Consider the following 18,915-nt stretch of genomic DNA (forward strand, 5'->3'; position numbering starts at 1 on the left):
ACAGTTTCAATAAATGGTGTTGAGGCCTTGGCCTACAGGGACACAGGTGCCAGTTTCACTTTGGTGACTGAAAACCTAGTGCCTCCTGAACAACACATCATTGGACAACAGTATAAGATTATTGATGTCCATAACTCCACTAAGTTTCTTCCCTTAGCTATAATTCAGTTTAGTTGGGGTGGAGTTACTGGCCCTAAGCAGGTGGTGGTATCACCTAGCTTACCTGTAGACTGTCTCTTAGGTAATGACCTAGAGGCCTCAGGTTGGGCTGATGTAGAGTTTTATGCCCATGCAGCCATGCTGGGCATCCCTGAGGAATTGTTCCCTCTCATTTCAAGTGAAATGAAAAAGCAAAGGAGAGAAGGCCTGAAAACTCAGGATCCCTCTCCATCAACAGGTAAAAAGGGTATCACAGTATCCCCTAACCACCCTACCATTCAGGATACTATTCCTGTGGTGGGAGAAACCTCTCCTGGGGTGGCACCTGTTCCAAGGGAATCATCAGCTGGCAAAGCTGGACTCCCTGAGGTGGAAGTACCTCTCTGTGGGATAACTAACATTGGTGAGAAAAAGAGCACCATTTTAGTTAACATGGAGCATCCCTCCAACCCTCCCAGAGAAACTTTAGTGCAGAAACCCTGTACTGCCTCACAACACTTAGGACAGCATCCCTGCCCTAGTGTGGAGCTCATAGGACAGCATCCCTGCCCTGCTCCAACTCAAGAGAAACAGCATCCCTGTTCTCTCTTCCAGCCAAATGGACAAAGTTTTTGTCCAGCTATGGCTTTACTGAGACAGCATCCCTGTCTGGCATTTCCATCATTACAAATAGGTTCAGTGGATAATTCCCACTGCTCTAAACTAAAACTTACTGATAGAAACTCTGAAAATACATCTTCACATTGTTGGTTAGCTAAAAAACTTCAAACAGGGTGGTTTACATCCCCACAGGGAAGTAACCACATAGTGGATGATAAAGGGAGTAACCAGTCTATTGCAGAGCTACTCTCTACTTATCACCACTTAGACAATAAAGTCTCAACTGGCCAAGGTTAGCCTTATTGTCCTTCGTTTGGGGGGGGGTTGTGTGAGAAGGTAGCCTCTTTCTAGCCTTGTTACCCCCACTTTTGGCCTGTTTGTGAGTGTATGTCAGGATGTTTGTCACTGTTTTCACTGTCTCACTGGGATCCTGATAGCCAGGCCTCAGTGCTCATAGTGAAAACACTAGGTTTTCAGTATGGTTGTTATGTGTCACTGGGATCCTGCTGGTCAGGACCCCAGTGCTCATAGGTTTGTGGCCTATATGTATGTGTCACTGGGACCCTGTCACACAGGGCCCCAGTGCTCATAGGTGTGCATGTATATGTTCCCTGTGTGGTACCTAACTGTCTCACTGAGGCTCTGCTAACCAGAACCTCAGTGGTTATGCTCTCTCATTACTTTCAAATTGTCACTAACAGGCTAGTGACCAATTTTACCAATTTACATTGGCTTACTGGAACACCCTTATAATTCCCTAGTATATGGTACTGAGGTACCCAGGGTATTGGGGTTCCAGGAGATCCCTATGGGCTGCAGCATTTCTTTTGCCACCCATAGGGAGCTCTGACAATTCTTACACAGGCCTGCCACTGCAGCCTGAGTGAAATAACGTCCACGTTATTTCACAGCCATTTTACACTGCACTTAAGTAACTTATAAGTCACCTATATGTCTAACCTTTACCTGGTAAAGGTTAGGTGCAAAGTTACTTAGTGTGAGGGCACCCTGGCACTAGCCAAGGTGCCCCCACATTGTTCAGAGCCAATTCACTGAACTTTGTGAGTGCGGGGACACCATTACACGCGTGCACTACATATAGGTCACTACCTATATGTAGCTTCACCATGGTAACTCCGAATATGGCCATGTAACATGTCTATGATCATGGAATTGCCCCCTCTATGCCATCCTGGCATTGTTGGTACAATTCCATGATCCCAGTGGTCTGTAGCACAGACCCTGGTACTGCCAGACTGCCCTTCCTGGGGTTTCACTGCAGCTGCTGCTGCTGCCAACCCCTCAGACAGGCAGCTGCCCTCCTGGGGTCCAGCCAGGCCTGGCCCAGGATGGCAGAACAAAGAACTTCCTCTGAGAAGAGGGTGTGACACCCTCTCCCTTTGGAAAATGGTGTGAAGGCAGGGGAGGAGTAGCCTCCCCCAGCCTCTGGAAATGCTTTGTTGGGCACAGATGTGCCCAATTCTGCATAAGCCAGTCTACACCGGTTCAGGGACCCCTTAGCCCCTGCTCTGGCGCGAAACTGGACAAAGGAAAGGGGAGTGACCACTCCCCTGACCTGCACCTCCCCTGGGAGGTGTCCAGAGCTCCTCCAGTGTGCTCCAGACCTCTGCCATCTTGGAAACAGAGGTGCTGCTGGCACACTGGACTGCTCTGAGTGGCCAGTGCCACCAGGTGACGTCAGAGACTCCTGCTGATAGGCTCCTTCAGGTGTTAGTAGCCTTTCCTCTCTCCTAGGTAGCCAAACCCTCTTTTCTGGCTATTTAGGGTCTCTGTCTCTGGGGAAACTTTAGATAACGAATGCATGAGCTCAGCCGAGTTCCTCTGCATCTCCCTCTTCACCTTCTGATAAGGAATCGACCGCTGACCGCGCTGGAAGCCTGCAAACCTGCAACATAGTAGCAAAGACGACTACTGCAACTCTGTAACGCTGATCCTGCCGCCTTCTCGACTGTTTTCCTGCTTGTGCATGCTGTGGGGGTAGTCTGCCTCCTCTCTGCACCAGAAGCTCCGAAGAAATCTCCCGTGGGTCGACGGAATCTTCCCCCTGCAACCGCAGGCACCAAAAAGCTGCATCTCCGGTCCCTTGGGTCTCCTCTCAGCACGACGAGCGAGGTCCCTCGAATCCAGCGACACCGTCCAAGTGACCCCCACAGTCCAGTGACTCTTCAGCCCAAGTTTGGTGGAGGTAAGTCCTTGCCTCACCTCGCTGGGCTGCATTGCTGGGAACCGCGACTTTGCAAGCTTCTCCGGCCCCTGTGCACTTCCGGCGGAAATCCTTCGTGCACAGCCAAGCCTGGGTCCACGGCACTCTAACCTGCATTGCACGACTTTCTAAGTTGGTCTCCGGCGACGTGGGACTCCTTTGTGCAACTTCGGCGAGCACCGTTTCACGCATCCTCGTAGTGCCTGTTTCTGGCACTTCTCCGGGTGCTACCTGCTTCAGTGAGGGCTCTTTGTCTTGCTCGACGTCCCCTCTCTCTGCAGGTCCAATTTGCGACCTCCTGGTCCCTCCTGGGCCCCAGCAGCGTCCAAAAACGCCAAACGCACGATTTGCGTGTAGCAAGGCTTGTTGGCGTCCATCCGGCGGGAAAACACTTCTGCACGACTCTCCAAGGCGTGGGGGATCCATCCTCCAAAGGGGAAGTCTCTAGCCCTTGTCGTTCCTGCAGTATTCACAGTTCTTCAGCCTAGTAAGAGCTTCTTTGCACCAACCGCTGGCATTTCTTGGGCATCTGCCCATCTCCGAGCTGCTTGTGACTTTTGGACTTGGTCCCCTTGTTCCACAGGTACCTTCAGACAGGAATCCATCGTTGTTGCATTGCTGATTTGTGTTTTCCTTGCATTTTCCCTCTAACACGACTATTTTGTCCTTAGGGGAACTTTGGTGCACTTTGCACTCACTTTTCAGGGTCTTGGGGAGGGTTATTTTTCTAACTCTCACTATTTTCTAATAGTCCCAGCGACCCTCTACAAGGTCACATAGGTTTGGGGTCCATTCGTGTTCACATTCCACTTTTGGAGTATATGGTTTGTGTTGCCCCTATCCCTATGTTTCCCCATTGCATCCTATTGTAATTATACATTGTTTGCACTGTTTTCTAAGACTATACTGCATATTTTTGCTATTGTGTATATATATCTTGTGTATATTTCCTATCCTCTCACTGAGGGTACACTCTAAGATACTTTGGCATATTGTCATAAAAATAAAGTACCTTTATTTTTAGTATAACTGTGTATTGTGTTTTCTTATGATATTGTGCATATGACACTAAGTGGTACTGTAGTAGCTTCACACGTCTCCTAGTTCAGCCTGAGCTGCTTTGCTAAGCTACCATTATCTATCAGCCTAAGCTGCTAGACACCCTATACACTAATAAGGGATAACTGGGCCTGGTGCAAGGTGCAAGTACCCCTTGGTACTCACTACAAGCCAGTCCAGCCTCCTACAGGGAGGGACATTTCTAGAAACAGAGCTATGATGGGAATGAACAGAAGGAGACCTGTCCCTTACAGAAGCCACCCTAACAGCTTGGTTTACAGAAACATTACTACCAGTATGGTGAGAATAAATGCTTTTGCTATGATGTGAGACAACACTATTTATTTGGTGTGGCTCATCATCATTACCATCTATGCTAGATTGTCTAGTAATGGGCAGGCTAGGAAGTTTCTTTCCTGAATCTTTTCCTGGGGGAGTCCCTGAATCAGATTGGGAACTATTAGGTACTTTTTCAACAGATGGGGCACCTATGGCCTTATCCTGTTCTCTAAGCATGTTAAGTAACAGTTCCAAGGAAGGATTCTTCCCTACACTCAAACCTCTCTCTATACAGAGACTCCTTGCTCTTTTCCAGCTAAGGTTGTCATATGCAAGTTTGGACAGATCAACACTTTGGCCTGTGCCAGACATTTTTTAGAGAGAGTTAAAGTGATAGAAAAAGAGAAAAAAGTTTTCAGAACTTTTTGGAAAGACAGAAAAAACTTTTTAAACTTTTAAGAACTTTTTGAAAGTTTAGAAGTACTTTTCAGCACTTAGAAAAGAGTGAAAAGAGGAAATGCAAAACTTTTTGGCTATGTGTATATACACTGACCTTGTTTTGTATATTTTTCTCTTATGAAAAGTACAATGACAAGAGTGGTAAGTAGTCTCAAGCACTTATCCCACCACTGCACAACCAATGTAGGAGGCTGGACTGGCTTGTAGTGAGTACCAAGGGGTACTTGCACCTTGCACCAGACCCAGTTATCCCTTATTAGTGTATAGGGTGTCTAGAAGCTTAGGCTGATAGATAATGGTAGCTTAGCAGAGCAGCTTAGGCTGAACTAGGAGACGTGTGAAGCTACTACAGTACCACTTAGTGTCATATGCACAATATCATAAGAAAACACAATACACAGTTATACTAAAAATAAAGGTACTTTATTTTTATGAGAATATGCCAAAGTATCTTAGAGTGTACCCTCAGTGAGAGGATAGGAAATATACACAAGATATATATACACAATAGCAAAAATATGCAGTATAGTCTTAGAAAACAGTGCAAACAATGTATAGTTACAATAGGATGCAATGGGGAAACATAGGGATAGGGGCAACACAAACCATATACTCCAAAAGTGGAATGCGAACCACGAATGGACCCCAAACCTATGTGACCTTGTAGAGGGTCGCTGGGACTATTATAAAATAGTGAGAGTTAGAAAAATAACCCTCCCCAAGACCCTGAAAAGTGAGTGCAAAGTGCACTAAAGTTCCCCTAAGGACAAAGAAGTCGTGTTAGAGGAATAATGCAGGAAAGACACAAACCAGCAATGCAACAACTGTGGATTTCCAATCTAGGGTACCTGTGGAACAAGCGGACCAAGTCCAAAAGTCACAAGCAAGTCGGAGATGGGCAGATGCCCAGGAAATGCCAGCTGCGGGTGCAAAGAAGCTTCGACTGGACAGAAGAAGCTGAGGTTTCTGCAGGAACGAAAAGGGCTAGAGACTTCCCCTTTGGTGGACGGATCCCTCTCGCCGTGGAGAGTTGTGCAGAAGTGTTTTCCCGCTGAAAGAACGCCAACAAGCCTTGCTAGCTGCAAATCGTGCGTTTGGCGTTTTTGGACGCTGCTGGGGCCCAGGAGGGACCAGGAGGTCGCAAATTGGACCTGAAGAGAGAGGGGACGTCGAGCAAGACACAGAGCCCTCACTGAAGCAGATAGCACCCGGAGGAGTGCCAGAAACAGGCACTACGAGGATGCGTGAAACGGTGCTCGCCAAAGTTGCACAAAGGAGTCCCACGTCGCCGGAGACCAACTTAGAAAGTCGTGCAATGCAGGTTAGAGTGCCGTGGACCCAGGCTTGGCTGTGCACAAAGGATTTCCGCCGGAAGTGCACAGGGGCCGGAGTAGCTGCAAAGTCGCGGTTCCCAGCAATGCAGCCCAGCGAGGTGAGGCAAGGACTTACCTCCACCAAACGTGGGCTGAAGAGTCACTGGACTGTGGGGGTCACTTGGACAGAGTCGCTGGATTCGAGGGACATCGCTCGTCGTGCTGAGAGGAGACCCAAGGGACCGGTAATGCAGCTTTTTGGTATCTGCGGTTGCAGGGGGAAGATTCCGTCGACCCACGGGAGATTTCTTCGGAGCTTCTGGTGCAGAGAGGAGGCAGGCTACCCCCACAGCATGCACAAGCAGGAAAACAGTCGAGAAGGCGGCAGGATCAGCGTTACAGAGTTGCAGTAGTCGTCTTTGCTACTATGTTGCAGGTTTGCAGGTTTGCAGGCTTCCAGCGCGGTCAGCAGTCGATTCCTTATCAGAAGGTGAAGAGGGAGATGCAGAGGAACTCGGCTGAGCTCATTCATTCGTTATCTGAAGTTTCCCCAGAGACAGAGACCCTAAATAGCCAGAAAAGAGGGTTTGGCTACCTAGGAGAGAGGATAGGCTACTAACACCTGAAGGAGCCTATCAGCAGGAGTCTCTGACGTCACCTGGTGGCACTGGCCACTCAGAGCAGTCCAGTGTGCCAGCAGCACCTCTGTTTCCAACATGGCAGAGGTCTGGAGCACACTGGAGGAGCTCTGGACACCTCCCAGGGGAGGTGCAGGTCAGGGGAGTGGTCACTCCCCTTTCCTTTGTCCAGTTTCGCGCCAGAGCAGGGGCTAAGGGGTCCCTGAACCGGTGTAGACTGGCTTATGCAGAATTGGGTACCTCTGTGCCCAACAAAGCATTTCCAGAGGCTGGGGGAGGCTACTCCTCCCCTGCCTTCACACCATTTTCCAAAGGGAGAGGGTGTCACACCCTCTCTCAGAGGAAGTTCTTTGTTCTGCCATCCTGGGCCAGGCCTGGCTGGACCCCAGGAGGGCAGCTGCCTGTCTGAGGGGTTGGCAGCAGCAGCAGCTGCAGTGAAACCCCAGGAAGGGCAGTTTGGCAGTACCAGGGTCTGTGCTACAGACCACTGGGATCATGGGATTGTGCCAACTATGCCAGAATGGCATAGAGGGGGCAATTCCATGATCATAGACATGTTACATGGCCATATTCGGAGTTACCATTGTGAAGCTACATATAGGTAGTGACCTATATGTAGTGCACGCGTGTAATGGTGTCCCCGCACTCACAAAGTTCAGGGAATTGGCTCTGAACAATGTGGGGGCACCTTGGCTAGTGCCAGGGTGCCCTCACACTAAGTAACTTTGCACCTAACCTTTACCAGGTAAAGGTTAGACATATAGGTGACTTATAAGTTACTTAAGTGCAGTGTAAAATGGCTGTGAAATAACGTGGACGTTATTTCACTCAGGCTGCAGTGGCAGGCCTGTGTAAGGATTGTCAGAGCTCCCTATGGGTGGCAAAAGAAATGCTGCAGCCCATAGGGATCTCCTGGAACCCCAATACCCTGGGTACCTCAGTACCATATACTAGGGAATTATAAGGGTGTTCCAGTAAGCCAATGTAAATTGGTAAAAATGGTCACTAGCCTGTTAGTGACAATTTGGAAAGAAATGAGAGAGCATAACCATTGAGGTTCTGATTAGCAGAGCCTCAGTGAGACAGTTAGTCACTACACAGGTAACACATTCAGGCACACTTATGAGCACTGGGGCCCTGGGTTACCAGGGTCCCAGTGACACATACAACTAAAACAACATATATACAGTGAAAAATGGGGGTAACATGCCAGGCAAGATGGTACTTTCCTACAGGCAGTACCAGGGTCTGTGCTACAGACCACTGGGATCATGGGATTGTGCCAACTATGCCAGGATGGCATAGAGGGGGCAATTCCATGATCATAGACATGTTACATGGCCATTTTCGGAGTTACCATTGTGAAGCTACATATAGGTAGTGACCTATATGTAGTGCACGCGTGTAATGGTGTCCCCGCACTCACAAAGCCCGGGGAATTGGCCCTGAACAATGTGGGGGCACCTTGGCTAGTGCCAGGGTGCCCTCACACTAAGTAACTTTGCACCTAACCTTTACCAGGTAAAGGTTAGACATATAGGTGACTTATAAGTTACTTAAGTGCAGTGTAAAATGGCTGTGAAATAACGTGGACGTTATTTAACTCAGGCTGCAGTGGCAGGCCTGTGTAAGAATTGTCAGAGCTCCCTATGGGTGGCAAAAGAAATGCTGCAACCCATAGGGATCTCCTGGAACCCCAATACCCTGGGTACCTCAGTACCATATACTAGGGAATTATAAGGGTGTTCCAGTAAGCCAATGTAAATTGGTAAAATTGGTCACTAGCCTGTTAGTGACAATTTGAAAGAAATGAGAGAGCATAACCACTGAGGTTCTGGTTAGCAGAGCCTCAGTGAGACAGTTAGGGGGTCATTCTGACCCTGGCGGTAATTACCGCCATGGCGGAGGTCGGCGGTAGCACCGCCAACAGGCTGGCGGTGCACCGCTGGGCATTCTGACCGCGGCGGTTCAGCCGCGGCCAGAAACGGAAAGTCGGCGGTGTCCCGCCGACTTTCCGCTGCCCTTGAGAATCCTCCATGGCGGCGGAGCGCGCTCCGCCGCCATGGGGATTCTGACACCCCCTACCGCCATCCAGTTCCTGGCGGTTCTCCCGCCGGGAACAGGATGGCGGTAGGGGGTGCCGCGGGGCCCCCGTAAGAGGGCCCCAAAAAGAATTTCAGTGTCTGCCTAGCAGACACTGAAATTCGCGACGGGTGCAACTGCACCCGTCGCACCTTCCCACTCCGCCGGCTCAATTCTGAGCCGGCGTCCTCGTGGGAAGGGTGTTTCCCGCTGGGCTGGCGGGCGGACTTTCGGCGGTCGCCCGCCAGCCCAGTGGGAAAGCCAGAATGACCGCCGCGGTCTTTTGACCGCGGAGCGGTCTTTCGGCGGGAACCGCGTGGCGGGCGGCGACCGCCGTCCGCCGCGGTCAGAATCACCCCCTTAGTCACTACACAGGTAACACATTCAGGCACACTTATGAGCACTGGGGCCCTGGAGAACAGGGTCCCAGTGACACATACAACTAAAACAACATATATACAGTGAAAAATGGGGGTAACATGCCAGGGAAGATGGTACTTTCCTACAGTCATATGCAAGTTTGGACAGATCAACATTTTGGCCTGTGCCAGACATTTTTAGAAAGAGTTTAAGTGATAGAAAAAGAGAAAAAAGTTTTCAGAACTTTTAGAAAGGTAGAAAAAAAAACTTTTTAAACTTTTAAGAACTTTTAGAAAGTTTAGAGGTACTTTTCAGCACTTTAGAAAAGAGGTGAGAAAAGAACTGCAAAACTTTTTGGTTAGGTGTACATACACTGAACTTGTTTTGTATATTTTTCTCTTATGAAAAGTACAATGACAAGAGTGGTAAGTAGTCTCAAAGCACTTATCCCACCGCTGCCACCAAAGTAGGAGGCTGGACTGGCTTGTAGTGAGTACCTAGGGGTACTTGCACCTTGCACCAGGCCCAGTTATCCCGTATTAGTGTATAGGGTGTCTAGCAGCATAGGCTGATAGATAATGGTAGCTTAGCAGAGCAGCTTAGGCTGAACTAGGAGACGAGTGAAGCTCCCACAGTACCACTTAGTGTCATATGCACAATATCATAAGAAAACACAATACACAGATATACTAAAAATAAAGGTACTTTATTTTTATGACAATATGCCAAAAGTATCTCAGTGAGTACCCTCAGTATGAGGATAGCAAATATACACAAGATATATGTACACAATACCAAAATATGCAGTAATAGTATTAGAAAACAGTGCAAACAATGTATAGTTACAATAGGATGCAATGGGGACACATAGGGATAGGGGCAACACAAACCATATACTCCAAAAGTGGAATGCGAACCACGAATGGACCCCAAACCTATGTGACCTTGTAGAGGGTCGCTGGGACTATTAGAAAATAGTAAGGGTTAGAAAAATAGCCCACCCCAAGACACTGAAAAGTGAGTGCAAAGTGCACTAAAGTTCCCCAAAGGACATAGAAGTCGTGATAGGGGAATTCTGCAGGAAAGACACAAACCAACAATGCAACAACAATGGATTTCCAGTCGAGGGTACCTGTGGAACAAGGGGACCAAGTCCAAAAGTCACAAGCAAGTCGGAGATGGGCAGATGCCCAGGAAATGCCAGCTGTGGGTGCAAAGATGCTGCTACTGGACAGTGGAAGCATAGGTTTCTGCAAGAACGACAAGGGCTAGAGACTTCCCCTTTGGAGGACGGATCCCTCACGCCGTGGAGAGTCGTGCAGAAGTGTTTTCCCGCCGAAATACCACCAACAAGCCTTGCTAGCTGCAAATCATGCAGTTAGTGTTTTTGGATGCTGCTGTGGCCCAGTAGGGACCAGGATGTCGCCAATTGCGTCAGGGGACAGAGGGGGCATCAAGCAAGACAAGGAGCCCTCTCAGCAGCAGGCAGCACCCGCAGAAGTGCCAGAAACAGGCACTACGAGGATGCGTGAAATGGTGCTCACCCAAAGTCGCACAAAGGAGTCCCACGTCGCCGGAGAACAACTTAGGAGGTCGTGCAATGCAGGTTAGAGTGCCGTGGACCCAGGCTGGACTGTGCACAAAGGATTTCCGCCGGAAGTGCACGGAGGCCGGAGTAGCTGCAAAAGTCGCGGTTCCCAGCAATGCAGTCTGGCGTGGGGAGGCAAGGACTTACCTCCACCAAACTTGGACTGAAGAGTCACTGGACTGTGGGAGTCACTTGGACAGAGTTGCTGGATTCAAGGGACCTCGCTCGTTGTGCTGAGAGGAGACCCAAGGTACCGGTGATGCAGTTCTTTGGTGCCTGCGGTTGCAGGGGGACGATTCCGTCGACCCACGGGAGATTTCTTCGGAGCTTCTAGTGCAGAGAGGAGGCAGACTACCCCCACAGCATGCACAAGCAGGAAAACAGTTGAGAAGGCGGCAGGATCAGCGTTACAGAGTTGCAGTAGTCGTCTTCGCTACTATGTTGCAGTTTTGCAGGCTTCCAGCGCGGTCAGCAGTCAATTCCTTGGCAGAAGGTGAAGAGAGAGATGCAGAGGAACTCGGATGAGCTCTTGCATTCGTTATCTAAGGAATCCCAAGAGACAGAGACCCTAAATAGCCAGAAAAGAGGGTTTAGCTACCTAGGAGAGAGGATAGGCTAGCAACACCTGAAGAAGCCTATCAGAAGGAGTCTCTGACGTCACCTGATGGCACTGGCCACTCAGAGCAGTCCAGTGTGCCAGCAGCACCTCTGTTTCCAAGATGGCAGAGGTCTGGAGCACACTGGAGGAGCTCTGGGCACCTCCCAGGGGAGGTACAGGTCAGGGGAGTGGTCACTCCCCTTCCCTTTGTCCAGTTTCGCGCCAGAGCAGGGCTAAGGGGTCCCTGAACCGGTGTAGACTGGCTTATGCAGAAATGGGCACAATGTGTGCCCATGAAAGCATTTCCAGAGGCTGGGGGAGGCTACTCCTCCCCTGCCTTCACACCATTTTCCAAAGGGAGAGGGTGTAACACCCTCTCTCAGAGGAAGTCCTTTGTTCTACCATCCTGGGCGAGGCCTGGCTGGACCCCAGGAGGGCAGTTGCCTGTCTGAGGGGTTGGCAGCAGCAGCAGCTGCAGTGAAACCCCGGGAAAGGCAGTTTGGCAGTACCAGGGTCTGTGCTACAGACCACTGGGATCATGGGATTGTGCCAACTATGCCAGGATGGCATAGAGGGGGCAATTCCATGATCATAGACATATTACATGGCCATATTCGGAGTTACCATTGTGAAGCTACATATAGGTAGTGACCTATATGTAGTGCACGCGTGTAATGGTGTCCCCGCACTCACAAAGTCCGGGGAATTGGCCCTGAACAATGTGGGGGCACCTTGGCTAGTGCCAGGGTGCCCTCACACTAAGTAACTTAGCACCCAACCTTTACTAGGTAAAGGTTAGACATATAGGTGACTTATAAGTTACTTAAGTGCAGTGTAAAATGGCTGTGAAATAACGTGGATGTTATTTCACTCAGGCTGCAGTGGCAGGCCTGTGTAAGAATTGTCAGAGCTCCCTATGGGTGGCAAAATAAATGATGCAGCCCATAGGGATCTCCTGGAACCCCAATACCCTGGGTACCTCAGTACCATATACTAGGGAATTATAAGGGTGTTCCAGTAAGCCAATGTAAATTGGTAAAATTGGTCACTAGCCTGTTAGTGACAATTTGAAAGAAATGAGAGAGCATAACCACTGAGGTTCTGATTAGCAGAGCCTCAGTGAGACAGTTAGTCATAACACAGGTAACACATTCAGGCACACTTATGAGCACTGGGGCCCTGACTAGCAGGGTCCCAGTGACACATACAACTAAAACAACATATATACAGTGAAAAATGGGGGTAACATGCCAGGCAAGATGGTACTTTCCTACAGTCCTTTAATAGTTTTCTTTCCTGGAGACTAGAAGGTATCCCCAGAAAGTGCAAAAATGGCGCCCGCCCGCTGTAACAGACGAGTACAAGGTGCAATGAACAAAAGTGCTTTGTGCCATAAAAGATGGCGCAGAATTCTAGAAACAAGTAATCTAAGAGCAGCTTTAAAACTAACAAGTTACTGTAGAGAGAATTCCCCCACAAACTTGTTTCGCCATGCCCTCAGAGACTTGTTTCACAATACTAGATGATGCTCATGCCAAGTGAAAAGTGTTCATTCTTCGTAGTGGAGTGTGTATACAATGAATATCGAAATAGGATTGTTACTGTTACCATGGTGCCCCTGACTCTTCATAGGGATTGTTAGTAACCCAAAAACAATACTTCTGTTTTCAGTTACAAATTGAATAGTGTTTTGCGGGGATGAAATAACCTGTCTTTAACATTCATCATTTGTGGATTGAACCAAGTTCACTCATCTCACCCGTGTGTAGGAAATCACACCTACTAGTACTACACCAAAGTTGTAGTTTATGCAACAGCATCATATTAAACCATCACTTAAGCAAAGTAAGCGACAATATTGGCATGGTCAGATTCCCTACTGAGGCTTGATTTAAAAAATGTGAACCATTTGGTGGCTTCTCTATTGAATATTAAGGGTTAAATGCCAAATATGGCAGAGGACCTTAACACTGGTAACCATCCTACAACGTGTGACACATTTCATGGGTTCAAGATCATATACTTTATCTGTGAGTTTGATAAAAACATTAAGAGGGATATCATGAAGATGATCTAATAAGGATAGAGAGAGAGGTTGTGATCTGCCGATAAGGTGAGTTTGTCTGAAAGTCTCTATATTGTCCAACATCTCAGTTGCCACGTCCTGTGGGCCTTGCCTCCAGTGCCTGGTGAAGGTTGAGAGCCTGCTGTGTGGGGGTTGGAAAGAAGAGACATTTGTCTTTTCTTCAGTTTAAAGGCGTATCCATGCCTCTACTAATCATCCACACGTCTTTCGCTTATTTCACCCCTAATTAACTTAAACACACCATGTAACGATAACAGGAAGAAACAAGCATTTGCAATGCAACGGGTCTCGCGTTTACTCATGTTAGAGCTAATAGCGTTGCAACCTCCTAACCCGACTTTTCACCTATGGCAAAAGTGCATTTATGTACGTAACCCTAAAAAGTGCAATTAACTATGTAAAGCGCTCGACTTCTGCCAAGCGAAATCGCCCTAGTAAATTAGAGAAAAAGTAGTCCACGAGCCGGACAGAAAACAGCGAGCCTCGCATGTTTTCTGTACTTGGTTGATGCGCTCGAGGAGGGCTAGCCACCGGAAAAGGCATGACGTATGCATGCCTTCGACTAATGAAAGCAAGCAGATTTTATTAGGCAAGCCCACAAACCAATCACAAACACTGACGCGATGTCGACAGGGCTCCGAGCCCTTATCTAAACACTAAATCGTCTCGCTGTGATACGCATGCGCGAGCGCATGCAACGCAGGTTCGACCCTAAAAAACAGAGGAGCGACTTTCAGTGACAGAAAAAACATTTCTCTATGAAAATGGCCTTGTACGTTGTTCTCCTTGTCCAATGTCATGCTGTACTATTGCACAGGTCGTTTGATATCATGAAAAGGAGGCTGAAATGTATAACTATTGTACATTTGCTCTTTTTCCAGGTGAAAGCTCGTCTTCAGAAAATGGGGCCTCTAAACTCTATGAATATTTTTCTTCGGCAAGAAATTGACAGAATGCAAAAGGTCATCTCGCTGGTTCGAAGCAGTCTGAGTGACCTTAAATTAGCCATTGAAGGAACCATTATCATGAGCGAGGTAAGGATTAATACAGCTTCAATCTGCAAGAGTTGTACTTTTAAGGTGAGGGAGATGGCTTGGATGATCTCCTGCACACTTTTTTTTACAGTTTATTCTCGTCACGAATATGCTATCCCTGTGTTGCTACTTTTTGTGGTCTGGTTGGACAGCGCAGCTATCGTCAGACAGCTATTTGAAAATCACCAACAAAGTATTTTGGCTCCGCCTACATACTGGGAAGCAGTAGTACACAATTTGATTGGGCAGAAGTTGTGTGCTTCTTCTGAAAGAGTGCGTGTATTGCACTCCTATGGACTTTAGGAGGGTTTTCCTCCCCTTAAGGTGGCCACAAGTCAAAACGTGATGACGGGGCGGCATGCAGGGGAAGCCTTTGTTTTTAATCTGTAGCAGAACCGTAAAAGTGCAAATCTACATTATGTGACAGTCAAATTAAAACTCGATTGGAGTCAACAAATTACATTTTTTTCATGGATTAAAAATATTTGCAGTAACCTGCTGTGGAAGGATGAACGTGTTTTTCGCGTCAACCCTTACTTGTACAGGATGTACCAACTAACAAATAAAAATCAGTCTGGCTGTCTTACAAAAAAGTTCAGGTTTCTAAGGCTGCTTTGCCAGTCAATATGGCCCTGGCAGGTGGCTTAGTGTGTGAAATCACTTGATACTCTAGTTATTAGCTCATTGGCCCAGATTTACGTACCTCTCACACAACGCAGAGCAGCACCCAAGTTGCAGGACAGGTAAAGAGCAGGAAAGCACCATATCTACAAAGATATGGCAGTCTCCTCCCCTATCACTATCACTAGTGCACACGCAGGCTGCCGTGCGCCACGCACACACCTTTGCACCTTGGTGCAAGGGTGTTTGCATGAGTTTAGCAAAGAATACCCTTTCAGTACAAAATACAATGTCTAGATAAGCTGTAAATTATTACCAGCTTTGCATGTTTGCTGTACAGTGCTGTACAGTGCAGCACACATGCAAGTCGGAAACAAAAGGAGAAATAAAAGCATTTCTCTTTTTAACGTATTCTTTCAAGTGGCATTATTGTTTGGCTCAAAACCCTGTCTACTATTGTTAGTAGGTAGGGTTTTGCATCGCAAACCATGGGTATTTGCATGGGAACCCCCATGTACTGCCCAAAGCACGCCCCCTTGACACAGAGTAACGCAAAGCAGAACTTTGCGCTGGTTTGCGTTACTTTTTCTTAAAAACCAACACAAATACTAGTTTGTGTTGGTTTGTAAATCCCAAAAAGGATTGTGCATCGGCTCTCCATTAACAAACAATGCAAACCTGAGTAAAAACCTTAGTAAATCTGGGCTATTGTCTCAAACATAAAAAAGGACAATGTTTCAAAGCACAAATGATGTGGACGGCACAAGGAGATGACAGCAGCCACAAACAACCTATGGGAAACATTCACTTTTTAAACATACATTAAAATCGTCTTTGGAGGAAGCTGGCTATCTGTGTAGTGTACCCAATGTAAAGGGATACTTTGCAGATAGTCCAGGCAACCCTTATTGGTTTACAGGGTTAAAAGGGACAATCCCAAAAGTTCTCTTTTGTTGTAGTGTGGATGAGCAGTTAGTCTTATCAGAGGGTGGTGCTAAGCATTTGTTATACTCATTGAGACAATAAATGAGACACACACTCAAGAAGAAACTCCAGACTCATTGTTAGAAAAATAATTACTTTGTTTATATTATTTCAAGGAGTCCCTCTAGTTTCTTTTGGGAGGCCCTTGCCAGCTATTGTCTGCCACAAGTATATTATTACTCGGTTTACTCATAGCTAACAGCATCATCATGGGGGTCTCTTCCTTCCCCAAACCATGGGGATAGTTTCCACATAAGTCCAGGAAACTATTAGGGATCCATGAACAAAAATACTAAAAAGTTCAGTGAAAGTGAGAAAGTGATCTAAAATGCTTCTATCACTCAGCTACAATCCAACTTTGCTATTGCTGGGGTAAGGTATGTTTGAAAACAGATATAATGTGATAGGAACAAATTACATGTCCTTCACAGGTATCAGGTCAGGTCGACATGTTTCAGCCCACTCTTACCCAAAAGGGTGATAGGCTTTCTTCAGGACCAAAGAATCTACAAATCCCAAAGTGCCCAGATATGGGTTTTACCTTCCTGGACTTCCCAATCTACTGCGATGTCTTCACAAGCTCCACACTTGTGGATCCAACTGCTCCTGTGATGAAGACATATGTATAGAAGTCATATTGTTAATTAACATAATTTCTTTGATATAACTACTTTAACACATTTTTCTAATTTGAAGGTGTTAACTCATACCTTACATTGTGCACAGCTCTAGATCAACTAACATATACCACATATTCAAAATGTATTTACACAATCCAAAAGAAAATAAACATAAAAATAAAAACAAAGATAAAAGGGAGAAAATTCCTCTTGGCATTCCCCCCGAAATCAAAGATGACCTCCTTTATTTATTCAACCACTGTGAGAAAGTAGCCTCTTTCTAGCCTTGTTACCCCACTTTTGGCCTGTTTGTGAGTATGTCAGGGTGTTTTTACTGTCTCACTGGGATCCTGCTAGCCAGGACCCAGTGCTCATAGTGAAAACCCTATGTTTTCAGTATGTTTGTTATGTGTCACTGGGACCCTGCTAGTCAGGACCCCAGTGCTCATAAGGTTGTGGCCTATATGTATGTGTTCCCTGTGTGGTGCCTAACTGTCTCACTGAGGCTCTGCTAACCAGAACCTCAGTGGTTATGCTCTCTCATTGCTTTAAAATTGTCACTAACAGGCTAGTGACCAATTTTACCAATTTACATTGGCTTACTGGAACACCCTTATAATTCCCTAGTATATGGTACTGAGGTACCCAGGGTATTGGGGTTCCAGGAGATCCCTATGGGCTGCAGCATTTCTTTTGCCACCCATAGGGAGCTCTGACAATTCTTACACAGGCCTGCCACTGCAGCCTGAGTGAAATAACGTCCACGTTATTTCACAGCCATTTACCACTGCACTTAAGTAACTTATAAGTCACCTATATGTCTAACCTTTACCTGGTAAAGGTTAGGTGCAAAGTTACTTAGTGTGAGGGCACCCTGGCACTAGCCAAGGTGCCCCCACATTGTTCAGGGCCATTTCCCCGGACTTTCTGAGTGCGGGGACACCATTACACGCGTGCACTACATATAGGTCACTACCTATATGTAGCTTCACAATGGTAACGCCGAATATGGCCATGTAACATGTCTATGATCATGGAATTGCCCCCTCTATGCCATCCTGGCATAGTTGGCACAATCCCATGATCCCAGTGGTCTGTAGCACAGACCCTGGCACTGCCAAACTGCCTTTCCTGGGGTTTCACTGCAGCTGCTGCTGCTGCCAACCCCTCAGACAGGTTTCTGCCCTCCTGGGGTCAAGCCAGGCTTGTCCCAGGATGGCAGAACAAAGGACTTCCTCTGAGAGAGGGTGTTACACCCTCTCCCTTTGGAAAATGGTGTGAAGGCAGGGGAGGAGTAGCCTCCCCCAGCCTCTGGAAATGCTTTCATGGGCACTTTTGGTGCCCATTTCTGCATAAGCCAGTCTACACCGGTTCAGGGACCCCTTAGCCCTGCTCTGGCGCGAAACTGGACAAAGGAAAGGGGAGTGACATCTCCCCTGACCTGCACCTTCCCTGGGAGGTGTCCAGAGCTCCTCCAGTGTGCTCCAGACCTCTGCCATCTTGGAAACAGAGGTGCTGCTGGCACACTGGACTGCTCTGAGTGGCCAGTGCCACCAGGTGACGTCAGAGACTCCTTCTGATAGGCTCCTTCAGGTGTTGCTAGCCTATCCTCTCTCCTAGGTAGCCAAACCCTCTTTTCTGGCTATTTAGGGTCTCTGTCTCTGGGGAAACTTTAGATAACGAAAGCAAGAGCTCATCAGAGTTCCTCTGCATCTCTCTCTTCACCTTCTGCCAAGGAATCGACTGCTGACCGCGCTGGAAGCCTGCAAAACTGCAACATAGTAGCAAAGACGACTACTGCAACTCTGTAACGCTGATCCTGCCGCCTTCTCGACTGTTTTCCTGGTGGTGCATGCTGTGGGGGTAGACTGCCTCCTCTCTGCACTAGAAGCTCCGAAGAAATCTCCTGTGGGTCGACGGAATCTTCCCCCTGCAACCGCAGGCACCAAAAAGCTGCATTACCAGTCCCTTGGGTCTCCTCTCAGCATGACGAGCGAGGTCCCTTGAATCCAGCAACTCTGTCCAAGTGACTCCCACAGTCCAGTGACTCTTCAGTCCAAGTTTGGTGGAGGTAAGCCATTGCCTCCCCACGCCAGACTGCATTGTTGGAAACCGCGTCTTTTGCAACTACTCCGGCTCCTGTGCACTTCCGGCATAAATCCTTTGTGCACAGCCAAGCCTGGGTCCACGGCACTCTAACCTGCATTGCAC

The 18,915-nt window shown here is 47.7% G+C and overlaps 1 protein-coding gene across 1 annotated transcript in view; it reads left to right on the forward strand.

Moving 5' to 3' along the window:
• The window catches only part of DNAH8 (dynein axonemal heavy chain 8), a 9,979,189-nt gene that overhangs the window by 9,676,378 nt on the left and 283,896 nt on the right, over positions 1–18,915 (forward strand). Inside the window, exon 87 of the mRNA XM_069236651.1 lies at positions 14,327–14,479. Coding sequence (XP_069092752.1) covers positions 14,327–14,479 — 153 coding nt within the window. The remainder of the gene's footprint in view (positions 1–14,326; positions 14,480–18,915) is intronic.

This window comes from Pleurodeles waltl, chromosome 5 (genome assembly GCF_031143425.1).
Source record: "Pleurodeles waltl isolate 20211129_DDA chromosome 5, aPleWal1.hap1.20221129, whole genome shotgun sequence".
NCBI lineage: Eukaryota > Metazoa > Chordata > Amphibia > Caudata > Salamandridae > Pleurodeles > Pleurodeles waltl.